Consider the following 12509-nt stretch of genomic DNA (forward strand, 5'->3'; position numbering starts at 1 on the left):
AAATAAAGGTGAAATAAAAATAAATAAAAATAGATATGGAAAGACAACATTTGTTGAACTGTATATGGTCTGGTCCTGTAAAATAGCGATTATCATTCTATGTGGTGTCATTCTCTGCTTTTGATGTAGAAATCTATGATGTATATTGATAAGTCTGTATAATTGGTGGGTGTATTGCCAAATTTGTCTTCATTAAATAATAATAAAATACAAAAAAAATGTTGTCTTTTCTATTAAATTCTACCTATATTAGCATTTCGGTCAGTCAAAGTAACACAAAGTCAAACACAAAATCCCCAGCACAACTGCCTGTTATGTGAAAATATACTTTATTCCTGTAAAAAGATCCAGATTAAAAGAAATCGCCACAATTTCAAGTCAAACAAATCCTCTGTGCACTACGTCTGACTTATCGTCCCTCTGTGCACTACGTCTGACTTATCGTCCCCCTCTGTGCACTACGTCTGACTTATCGTCCCCTCTGTGCACTACGTCTGACTTATCGTCCCTCTGTGCACTACGTCTGACTTATCGTCCCCCTCTGTGCACTACATCTGACTTATCGTCCCTCTGTGCACTACGTCTGACTTATCGTCCCCTCTGTGCACTACGTCTGACTTATCGTCCCCTCTGTGCACTACGTCTGACTTATCGTCCCCTCTGTGCACTACGTCTGACTTATCGTCCCTCTGTGCACTACGTCTGACTTATCGTCCCCCTCTGTGCACTACGTCTGACTTATCGTCCCCTCTGTGCACTACACCTGACGTATCGTCCCCCTCTGTGCACTACATCTGACTTATCGTCCCCCTCTGTGCACTACGTCTGACTTATCGTCCCCCTCTGTGCACTACGTCTGACTTATCGTCCCTCTGTGCACTACGTCTGACTTATCGTCCCCCTCTGTGCACTACGTCTGACTTATCGTCCCCCTCTGTGCACTACGTCTGACTTATCGTCCCCCTCTGTGCACTACGTCTGACTTATCGTCCCCCTCTGTGCACTACGTCTGACTTATCGTCCCCCTCTGTGCACTACGTCTGACTTATCGTCCCCCTCTGTGCACTACGTCTGACTTATCGTCCCCTCTGTGCACTACATCTGACTTATCGTCCCTCTGTGCACTACGTCTGACTTATCGTCCCCCTCTGTGCACTACGTCTGACTTATCGTCCCCCTCTGTGCACTACGTCTGACTTATCGTCCCCCTCTGTGCACTACATCTGACTTATCGTCCCCCTCTGTGCACTACATCTGACTTATCGTCCCCCTCTGTGCACTACATCTGACTTATCGTCCCCTCTGTGCACTACGTCTGACTTATCGTCCCCCTCTGTGCACTACATCTGACTTATCGTCCCCTCTGTGCACTACATCTGACTTATCGTCCCCTCTGTGCACTACATCTGACTTATCGTCCCCTCTGTGCACTATATCTGACTTATCGTCCCTCTGTGCACTACATGTGACTTATCGTCCCCCTCTGTGCACTACGTCTGACTTATCGTCCCCCTCTGTGCACTACGTCTGACTTATCGTCCCTCTGTGCACTACATCTGACTTATCATCCCCTCTGTGCACTACATCTGACTTATCGTCCCCTCTGTGCACTATATCTGACTTATCGTCCCTCTGTGCACTACATCTGACTTATCGTCCCCCTCTGTGCACTACGTCTGACTTATCGTCCCCCTCTGTGCACTACGTCTGACTTATCGTCCCCCTCTGTGCACTACATCTGACTTATTGTCCCCCTCTGTGCACTACGTCTGACTTATCGTCCCCCTCTGTGCACTATATCTGACTTATCGTCCCCTCTGTGCACTACATCTGACTTATCGTCCCCCTCTGTGCACTACGTCTGACTTATCGTCCCCCTCTGTGCACTACGTCTGACTTATCGTCCCCCTCTGTGCACTACGTCTGACTTATCGTCCCCCTCTGTGCACTACGTCTGACTTATCGTCCCCCTCTGTGCACTACGTCTGACTTATCGTCCCCCTCTGTGCACTACGTCTGACTTATCGTCCCCCTCTGTGCACTACGTCTGACTTATCGTCCCCCTCTGTGCACTACGTCTGACTTATCGTTCCCCTCTGTGCACTACGTCTGACTTATCGTTCCTCAATCAACAACACTGCTTCCACATGCAAAAAGACATCGGAAAAACAACATGAACAAAATTAAAAACAAAAAAACATATTTACAGGTGAGCTTTCCCAAAACGGGCAATGAAAACCTGAATATACAAAAAGGTAAATCGTCCATTGTTTTCAAAAGAAAGCACACATGTAGGTTAGGAAAGACAACAACAATTCCCTTTTCTGTTTCATACCTCATAGTCCAAAGCCCCCATAGTGCCTGGCTTACATTCACGTACAGCTTTATTAAATAAATAGATACATACAGACCTACTCCTGAAACGCCATAATACTCCACACTTGGCTTCCACTGCATCGACAACCAACTAAAATGTTGCAAAAACAAGTGACGTGAGACCTGTACATAAATACGTAAATATGACGATAATAAATAAGGCAGAATATGGGATAACATTGTTATTATGCATGCAGTCAGTATTCAAAGTAGTGTAAACAGTGTATCAAGACTAAGCGAGGTCTTGTAAGGCTAAATAGTATAATATATAAACTGTTGTCTAAAATGCTTGCTAAGGGTTAAGAAGTCCTATAGGAGAGCTGGAGAAGATTACATGTAGCCTATGTAGAGGCAGACAGGGGCAGTTGTAGCAGTAGTAGTAGCTCATTCCTAAAGCTTTGCAGTAATAATTTATGCTAGTAGCTTTCTGACTACAGATTGGGAGCAGAGAAGTACATGAATAAAAAGGCCGTGAAGGAAATCAAATATCCACTGTACATTTTCAGCCACTTTAAAAAGTACACCCCCAACACATACAGTACACTACAGCTACCTCATCATTCCTGCTTCTAGCCAGGATTATTCAAGTGATGAAACAGATGTCGTCGTCGTCTCCTCCTCCTCCTCCTCCTTCTCCTCCTCCTCCTCCTCCTCCTCCTCCTCCTCCTCCTCCTCAATACTACCTTCATACTTGGCGTGTTCGTTCTGCTATTCGTTATTCTCCCTTTCAATTGATAACACTGAACTATACAATTCAAATTAAAAAATAAAAACAACAAAATAAAACATTCAGAATATCAAAAAACCCAGATTTGACTCCTCCAATGTCTGGAGTCAGGTGTGCGTAGACTCCGCCCTCTGCTGGGGCTATAATCCAATGGGTTGCAAGCATCGTTCAGAATATTGCAGAATGAACTGTGGGCTATAGAACAGACCTGTTATCAGGTAGAAAATACCTCTGTTTTATGCTCTATTTTACCCCGCTGCCATAACCCCTGGTGTTTGATGCTTGGTCTCCTCATTATGGTAACAGACAAAGCACCTCATGTCTTTTGGCAAGAATCTTCCTCTTAAGTGAGACAAGGTGGCTCGGACACAGACGGAGCCGAGTGACTAAGACTAGTTTTACCTGAGAAATGATTCAAATGTAACTCAACACAACAAACTAAAATAAACTAATAAAACAAACGTATCCAACATCATCTGTAATTTGGACACCTTCAGAAAGCTATTTCTGCATATTATACCAGATGGAACGGTGGGATTGACCACACAACGCAGCTAATGAACATGGGTTGGGTGGATAACCACGGTAGCAGACAATGAATGCTTCTAAATGCTGTTAAGAGTTGCTAGTCTTGTTCATTGTCCTTTACAACACTCCTAAACAACAGACAACTAAATCAAAAAGGAGACGGACAGAGGAACAAGTACCCTGTAAGTAAGATGACACTATACTATGACAGTACAGTGACAGGAAATGATCATGATCACACACACACACACACACACACACACACACACACACACACACACACACACACACACACACACACACACACACACACACACACACACACACACACACACACACACACACACACACACGAGTTCTGTGTCAAGGCATAGACAAGTTTCAGTCTGGCTCCGTCTACACACACTTTAGAAGACCACAAGGCCTGTCCATCTGTCCATCCTCACACTTTAGAAGACCACAAGGCCTGTCCATCCTCACACTTTGGAAGACCACAAGCCCTGTCCATCCTCACACTTTAGAAGACCACAAGGCCTGTCCTTCCTCACACTTTAGAAGACCACAAGGCCTGTCCATCCTCACACTTTAGAAGACCACAAGGCCTGTCCTTCCTCACACTTTAGAAGACCACAAGGCCTGTCCATCCTCACACTTTAGAAGACCACAAGGCCTGTCCATCCTCACACTTTAGAAAACCACAAGGCCTGTCCATCCTCACACTTTAGAAGACCACAAGGCCTGTCCATCCTCACACTTTAGAAGACCACAAGGCCTGTCCATCCTCACACTTTAGAAGACCACAAGGCCTGTCCTTCCTCACACTTTAGAAGACCACAAGGCCTGTCCATCCTCACACTTTAGAAGACTACAAGGCCTGTCCTTCCTCACACTTTAGAAGACCACAAGGCCTGTCCATCCTCACACTTTAGAAGACCACAAGGCCTGTCCATCCTCACACTTTAGAAGACCACAAGGCCTGTCCTTCCTCACACTTTAGAAGACCACAAGGCCTGTCCATCCTCACACTTTAGAAGACCACAAGGCCTGTCCATCCTCACACTTTAGAAGACCACAAGGCCTGTCCATCCTCACACTTTAGAAAACCACAAGGCCTGTCCATCCTCACACTTTAGAAGACCACAAGGCCTGTCCATCCTCACACTTTAGAAGACCACAAGGCCTGTCCATCCTCACACTTTAGAAGACCACAAGGCCTGTCCATCCTCACACTTTAGAAGACCACAAGGCCTGTCCATCTGTCCATCCTCACACTTTAGAAGACCACAAGGCCTGTCCATCTGTCCATCCTCACAATTTAGAAGACCACAAGGCCTGTCCATCCTCACACTTTAGAAGACCACAAGGCCTGTCCATCCTCACACTTTAGAAGACCACAAGGCCTGTCCATCCTCACACTTTAGAAGACCACAAGGCCTGTCCATCCTCACACTTTAGAAGACCACAAGGCCTGTCCATCCACACACTTTAGAAGACCACAAGGCCTGTCCATCCTCACACTTTAGAAGACCACAAGGCCTGTCCATCCACACACTTTAGAAGACCACAAGGCCTGTCCATCCTCACACTTTAGAAGACCACAAGGCCTGTCCATCCTCACACTTTAGAAGACCACAAGGCCTGTCCATCCTCACACTTTAGAAGACCACAAGGCCTGTCCATCCTCACACTTTAGAAGACCACAAGGCCTGTCCATCTGTCCATCCTAACACTTTAGAAGACCACAAGGCCTGTCCATCCTCACACTTTAGAAGATCACAAGGCCTGTCCATCCTCACACTTTAGAAAACCACAAGGCCTGTCCATCCTCACACTTTAGAAGACCACAAGGCCTGTCCATCCTCACACTTTAGAAAACCACAAGGCCTGTCCATCCTCACACTTTAGAAGACCACAAGGCCTGTCCATCTTGTGGTCTTCTAAAGTGTGAGGATGGACAGTCCTTGTGGTCTTCTAAAGTGTGAGGATGGACAGATGGCCAGGCCTTGTGGTCTTCTAAAGTGTGAGGATGGACAGGCCTTGTGGTCTTCTAATGTGTGAGGATGGACAGGCCTGTGTCTTCTAAAGTGTGAGGATGGACAGGCCTTGTGGTCTTCTAAAGTGTGTGGATGGACAGGCCTTGTGTCCATCCACACACTTTAGAAGACCACAAGGCCTGGCCATCTGTCCATCCTCACACTTTAGAAGACCACAAGGCCTGTCCATCCTCACACTTTAGAAGACCACAAGGCCTGTCCATCCACACACTTTAGAAGACCACAAGGCCTGTCCATCCTCACACTTTAGAAGACCACAAGGCCTGTCCATCCACACACTTTAGAAGACCACAAGATCTGTCCATCCCCACACTTTAGAAGACCACAAGGCCTGTCCATCCTCACACTTTAGAAGACCACAAGGCCTGTCCTTCCTCACACTTTAGAAGACCACAAGGCCTTTCCATCCTCACACTTTAGAAGACCACAAGGCCTGTCCATCCTCACACTTTAGAAGACCACAAGGCCTGTCCATCCACACACTTTAGAAGACCACAAGGTCTGTCCATCCCCACACTTTAGAAGACCACAAGGCCTGTCCATCCTCACACTTTAGAAGACCACAAGGCCTGTCCATCCTCACACTTTAGAAGACCACAAGGCCTGTCCATCTGTCCATCCTAACACTTTAGAAGACCACAAGGCCTGTCCATCCTCACACTTTAGAAGACCACAAGGCCTGTCCATCCTCACACTTTAGAAGACCACAAGGCCTGTCCATCCACACACTTTAGAAGACCACAAGGCCTGTCCATCCACACACTTTGGAAGACCACAAGGCCTGTCCATCCTCACACTTTAGAAGACCACAAGGCCTGTCCATCCTCACACTTTAGAAGACCACAAGGCCTGTCCATCCTCACACTTTGGAAGACCACAAGGCCTGTCCATCCTCACACTTTAGAAGACCACAAGGCCTGTCCATCCTCACACTTTAGAAGACCACAAGGCCTGTCCATCCTCACACTTTAGAAGACCACAAGGCCTGTCCTTCCTCACACTTTAGAGGACCACAAGGCCTGTCCATCTGTCCATCCTCACACTTTAGAAGACCACAAGGCCTGTCCTTCCTCACACTAAATATCAAACGTTCCAAACTTCAACACCCTCTAAAAGAAATGACTTGTTGGTTATGAATCGTAATGAAATGGATGCAGTTGTTGAAGGAACAACTTCCATTCAGCTGTACTGTGTAGTGAAATCTTCACAACAAGTGAAAGACTCAAAGTGTACAATTAGCATATTTTTGTTGTTGTTGTTATATAGTTAGCTAGTTATAATACTTTTGATATGAGACTCAATGATGTTAAAATACATCCATTATAGAATACATTCCAGATCAATCTGAAAAGTGACAGGGTTGAGAGACAACAGTTGACAGATGAAGGGACCCTCTTCCGTCCTCTCAGTTTAAACTGACAGTGGTTGGAGCGTAACCTGGACATGATGCATGGGGCCTCTCCAAGCCCGTCCTCTCAGTTTAAACTGACAGTGGTTGGAGCATAACCTGGACATGATGCATGGGGCCTCTCCAAGCCCGTCCTCTCAGTTTAAACTGACAGTGGTTGGAGCATAACCTGGACATGATGCATGGGGCCTCTCCAAGCCCGTCCTCTCAGTTTAAACTGACTGTGGTTGGAGCATAACCTGGACATGATGCATGGGGCCTCTCCAAGCCCGTCCTCTCAGTTTAAACTGACAGTGGTTGGAGCATAACCTGGACATGATGCATGGGGCCTCTCCAAGCCCGTCCTCTCAGTTTAAACTGACAGTGGTTGGAGCATAACCTGGACATGATGCATGGGCCTCTCCAAGCCCGTCCTCTCAGTTTAAACTGACAGTGGTTGGAGCATAACCTGGACATGATGCATGGGGCCTCTCCAAGCCCGTCCTCTCAGTTTAAACTGACAGTGGTTGGAGCATAACCTGGACATGATGCATGGGGCCTCTCCAAGCCCGTCCTCTCAGTTTAAACTGACAGTGGTTGGAGCATAACCTGGACATGATGCATGGGGCCTCTCCAAGCCCGTCCTCTCAGTTTAAACTGACAGTGGTTGGAGCATAACCTGGACATGATGCATGGGCCTCTCCAAGCCCGTCCTCTCAGTTTAAACTGACAGTGGTTGGAGCATAACCTGGACATGATGCATGGGGCCTCTCCAAGCCCGTCCTCTCAGTTTAAACTGACAGTGGTTGGAGCATAACCTGGACATGATGCATGGGGCCTCTCCAAGCCCGTCCTCTCAGTTTAAACTGACAGTGGTTGGAGCATAACCTGGACATGATGCATGGGGCCTCTCCAAGCCCGTCCTCTCAGTTTAAACTGACAGTGGTTGGAGCATAACCTGGACATGATGCATGGGGCCTCTCCAAGCCCGTCCTCTCAGTTTAAACTGACAGTGGTTGGAGCGTAACCTGGACATGATGCATGGGGCCTCTCCAAGCCCGTCCTCTCAGTTTAAACTGACAGTGGTTGGAGCATAACCTGGACATGATGCATGGGGCCTCTCCAAGCCAACGATGGAGAGTCTAAATGAAAGTCTAGAGCACCATTTTTAACATCAGTATCTGATCAAATCCTTCCAGATAATACTGCCAGATGAAGGTGAATGAGAAACCCCTCACAAAGTGGACTACTAAAGGTTATCGTAGAATCAGTGGGTACTCAGAGGAATACTGTAAGCACAGAACAGGTTAGGAGCTGAAATACTTCAACGCGCTCAATTGATGCCATCACGTCTTATATACGGCAATGGTTGCATCTGAAATGTCTCCCTATTCCCAAAGTAGTGCAGTATAATAGGGAATAGGGTGCTATAGTAGTGCACTAAATAGGGAGTAGGGTGCTATAGTAGTGCACTATATAGGGAGTAGGGTGCTATAGTAGTGCACTATATAGGGAATAGGGTGCTATAGTAGTGCACTATATAGGGAGTAGGGTGCTATAGTAGTGCACTATATAGGGAATAGGGTGCTATAGTAGTGCACTATATAGGGAATAGGGTGCTATAGTAGTGCACTATATAGGGAATAGGGTGCTATAGTAGTGCACTATATAGGGAACAGGGTGCTATAGTAGTGCACTATATAGGGAATAGGGTGCTATAGTAGTGCACTATATAGGGAACAGGGTGCTATAGTAGTGCACTATATAGGGAACAGGGTGCTATAATAGTGCACTATATAGGGAATAGGGTGCTATAGTAGTGCACTATATAGGGAATAGGGTGTTATAGTAGTGCACTATATAGGGAATAGGGTGCCATTTCAGATACACACAAAATACCCTCCACATATTGCCAGCTCGTCTAATAGTATTATATCGAAGAGGTGTATTCAGCTGTATAATATCTTAGTGTATCCATAGTTACTGAATATTACAACTAAACTAACAGCATAGCTCAAGACAACCAAGACCGATAATGATATAAAAGTGTTTTCAACAAAAACTGCAATGAGTTGGTAAATGTCCCAAGTTTCAATCCTTCTTGCTGGATCCCAGCTTCTTGAAAAGCTTCTTCCCTTTGGAGAACAAGCCTTTCTTTTTCTTGCCTGGTGGGGAGACGTCTGTCTGTGGGGGGCTTTCTGCTGGGACGTGGGGCGGAGAGGTGCTGAGGCTGGCTTGCCTTGGGGTTGGGGCAGGGTCCATGGAGTAGGGTTTCATCATGGCTGCTGCTGCGGACGGATCCAGGTGTTGGTGGTCTGTATGGAGGGGTGGATGTGTGTGGACTGGGCCAGTCAGCCCTGTGTGGAGGGGTGGATGTGTGTGGACTGGGCCAGTCAGCCCTGTGTGGAGGGGTGGATGTGTGTGGACTGGGCCAGTCAGCCCTGTGTGGAGGGGTGGATGTGTGTGGACTGGGCCAGTCAGCCCTGTGTGGAGGGGTGGATGTGTGTGGACTGGGCCAGTCAGCTCTGTGTGGAGGGGTGGATGTGTGTGGGCTGGGCCAGTCAGCCCTGTGTGGAGGGGTGGATGTGTGTGGGCTGGGCCAGTCAGCCCTGTGTGGAGGGGTGGATGTGTGTGGACTGGGCCAGTCAGCCCTGTGTGGAGGGGTGGATGTGTGTGGACTGGGCCAGTCAGCCCTGTGTGGAGGGGTGGATGTGTGTGGACTGGGCCAGTCAGCCCTGTGTGGAGGGGTGGATGTGTGTGGACTGGGCCAGTCAGCCCTGTGTGGAGGGGTGGATGTGTGTGGACTGGGCCAGTCAGCTCTGTGTGGAGGGGTGGATGTGTGTGGACTGGGCCAGTCAGCCCTGTGTGGAGGGGTGGATGTGTGTGGGCTGGGCCAGTCAGCCCTGTGTGGAGGGGTGGATGTGTGTGGACTGGGCCAGTCAGCCCTGTGTGGAGGGGTGGATGTGTGTGGACTGGGCCAGTCAGCCCTGTGTGGAGGGGTGGATGTGTGTGGGCTGGGCCAGTCAGCCCTGTGTGGAGGGGTGGATGTGTGTGGGCTGGGCCAGTCAGCCCTGTGTGGAGGGGTGGATGTGTGTGGGCTGGGCCAGTCAGCCCTGTGTGGAGGGGTGGATGTGTGTGGACTGGGCCAGTCAGCCCTGTGTGGAGGGGTGGATGTGTGTGGACTGGGCCAGTCAGCCCTGTGTGGAGGGGTGGATGTGTGTGGACTGGGCCAGTCAGCCCTGTGTGGAGGGGTGGATGTGTGTGGACTGGGCCAGTCAGCCCTGTGTGGAGGGGTGGATGTGTGTGGACTGGGCCAGTCAGCCCTGTGTGGAGGGGTGGATGTGTGTGGACTGGGCCAGTCAGCCCTGTGTGGAGGGGTGGATGTGTGTGGACTGGGCCAGTCAGCCCTGTGTGGAGGGGTGGATGTGGAACCTCCTCTGGGAATGTGCTCAGGCTCACCTTGTGGAGGGAAACCATGGAAACAGAGTATAAGAATGCAACACTTCTTTATTCTTAAAGTATTGAGGCTTCTACTGAACCTGTCGATCAACTAAAACTGTTAAGTAACATACTATCAACAACAAACGTACTAAGAGTCAGTTATGTCAATTGTACATGAACTGATTGAACACGTAACAGAGGGAAACATTTAACTGTAAATAGTTGGATAAAGCTAAAAATATATATTTTAAATTATATATATATATATTATATATACAGCTATCAGCGCCTCCAAATCATCAGGGAAGCCAAGGGATATAAATCATCGGGGAAGCCAAGGGTATAAATCATCGGGGAAGCCAAGGGATATAAATCACCAGGGAAGCCATGGGATATAAATCACCAGGGAAGCCAAGGGATATAAATCATCGGGGAAGCCAAGGGTATAAATCATCAGGGAAGCCATGGGATATAAATCATCAGGGAAGCCAAGGGATATAAATCATCAGGGAAGCCAAGGGATATAAATCATCGGGAAGCCAAGGGATATAAATAATCAGGGAAGCCAAGGGATATAAATCACCAGGGAAGCCAAGGGATATAAATCATCAGGGAAGCCAAGGGATATAAATCATCAGGGAAGCCAAGGGATATAAATCATCAGGGAAGCCAAGGGATATAAATCATCAGGGAAGCCAAGGGATATAAATCATTGGGGAAGACATGGGATATAAATCATTGGGGAAGCCAAGGGATATAAATCATTGGGGAAGCCATGGGATATAAATCATTGGGGAAGCCAAGGGATATAAATCATCAGGGAAGCCAAGGGATATAAATCACCAGGGAAGCCAAGGGATATAAATCATCAGGGAAGCCAAGGGATATAAATCATTGGGGAAGCCATGGGATATAAATCACCAGGGAAGCCAAGGGATATAAATCATCAGGGAAGCCAAGGGATATAAATCATCAGGGAAGCCATGGGATATAAATCACCAGGGAAGCCAAGGGATATAAATCATCGGGAAGCCAAGGGATATAAATCATCGGGAAGCCATGGGATATAAATCATCGGGAAGCCAAGGGATATAAATCATCGGGAAGCCATGGGATATAAATCATCAGGGAAGCCAAGGGATATAAATCATCAGGGAAGCCATGGGATATAAATCATCAGGGAAGCCAAGGGATATAAATCATCAGGGAAGCAAAGGGATATAAATCATCGGGGAAGCCAAGGGATATAAATCATCAGGGAAGCCAAGGGATATAAATCATTGGGAAAGCCATGGGATATAAATCATTGGGGAAGCCAAGGGATATAAATCATTGGGGAAGCCATGGGATATAAATCATCAGGGAAGCCAAGGGATATAAATCACCAGGGAAGCCAAGGGATATAAATCACCAGGGAAGCCAAGGGATATAAATCATCGGGGAAGCCAAGGGATATAAATCACCAGGGAAGCCAAGGGATATAAATCATCAGGGAAGCCAAGGGATATAAATCATCAGGGAAGCCATGGGATATAAATCACCAGGGAAGCCAAGGGATATAAATCATCAGGGAAGCCATGGGATATAAATCATTGGGGAAGCCAAGGGATATAAATCATCGGGGAAGCCATGGGATATAAATCATCAGGGAAGCCAAGGGATATAAATCATCAGGGAAGCCATGGGATATAAATCATCAGGGAAGCCAAGGGATATAAATCATCAGGGAAGCCAAGGGATATAAATCATCGGGGAAGCCAAGGGATATAAATCATCGGGGAAGCCAAGGGATATAAATCATCGGGGAAGCCAAGGGTTATAAATCATCAGGGAAGCCAAGGGATATAAATCATCAGGGAAGCCAAGGGATATAAATAATCGGGGAAGCCAAGGGATACAGGAGAACGGTTGGGTGGGGTGTGCAGAGAATACCCAGTTGGTCAGAAATCTCAGCCCGTCACCCTGTGCCTGATCTTGTGAACATGGACAGGAGGCG

General features: G+C 47.5%; 1 protein-coding gene and 1 long non-coding RNA gene across 4 annotated transcripts in view; both read right to left on the reverse strand.

Moving 5' to 3' along the window:
* Positions 1-6177: 6177 nt before the first annotated feature.
* Positions 6178-9880, reverse strand: LOC127933047 (uncharacterized). Of its 3 annotated transcripts, none has more exons than XR_008147017.1 (3): positions 8101-9880; positions 7542-8030; positions 6178-7472 (listed from the first exon to the last, which is right to left on the reverse strand). It is a non-coding gene; the product is annotated as an uncharacterized LOC127933047 (long non-coding RNA). The 3 variants fall into 3 exon arrangements; XR_008147015.1 differs by having other exon boundaries at positions 7542-7751; positions 7821-9880; XR_008147016.1 differs by having other exon boundaries at positions 6178-7262; positions 7333-7472; positions 7542-9880.
* A 6-nt stretch (positions 9881-9886) lies between these two features.
* The window catches only part of LOC118373878 (peripheral-type benzodiazepine receptor-associated protein 1), a gene marked incomplete at its 3' end in the record, with an annotated part of 283366 nt that continues 280743 nt past the window's right edge, over positions 9887-12509 (reverse strand). Inside the window, 1 exon segment of the mRNA XM_052457506.1 lies at positions 9887-10531. Within this exon segment, the coding sequence (XP_052313466.1) occupies positions 9887-10531 (645 nt within the window).

This window comes from Oncorhynchus keta, chromosome 11 (genome assembly GCF_023373465.1).
Source record: "Oncorhynchus keta strain PuntledgeMale-10-30-2019 chromosome 11, Oket_V2, whole genome shotgun sequence".
Classification (NCBI taxonomy): domain Eukaryota; kingdom Metazoa; phylum Chordata; class Actinopteri; order Salmoniformes; family Salmonidae; genus Oncorhynchus; species Oncorhynchus keta.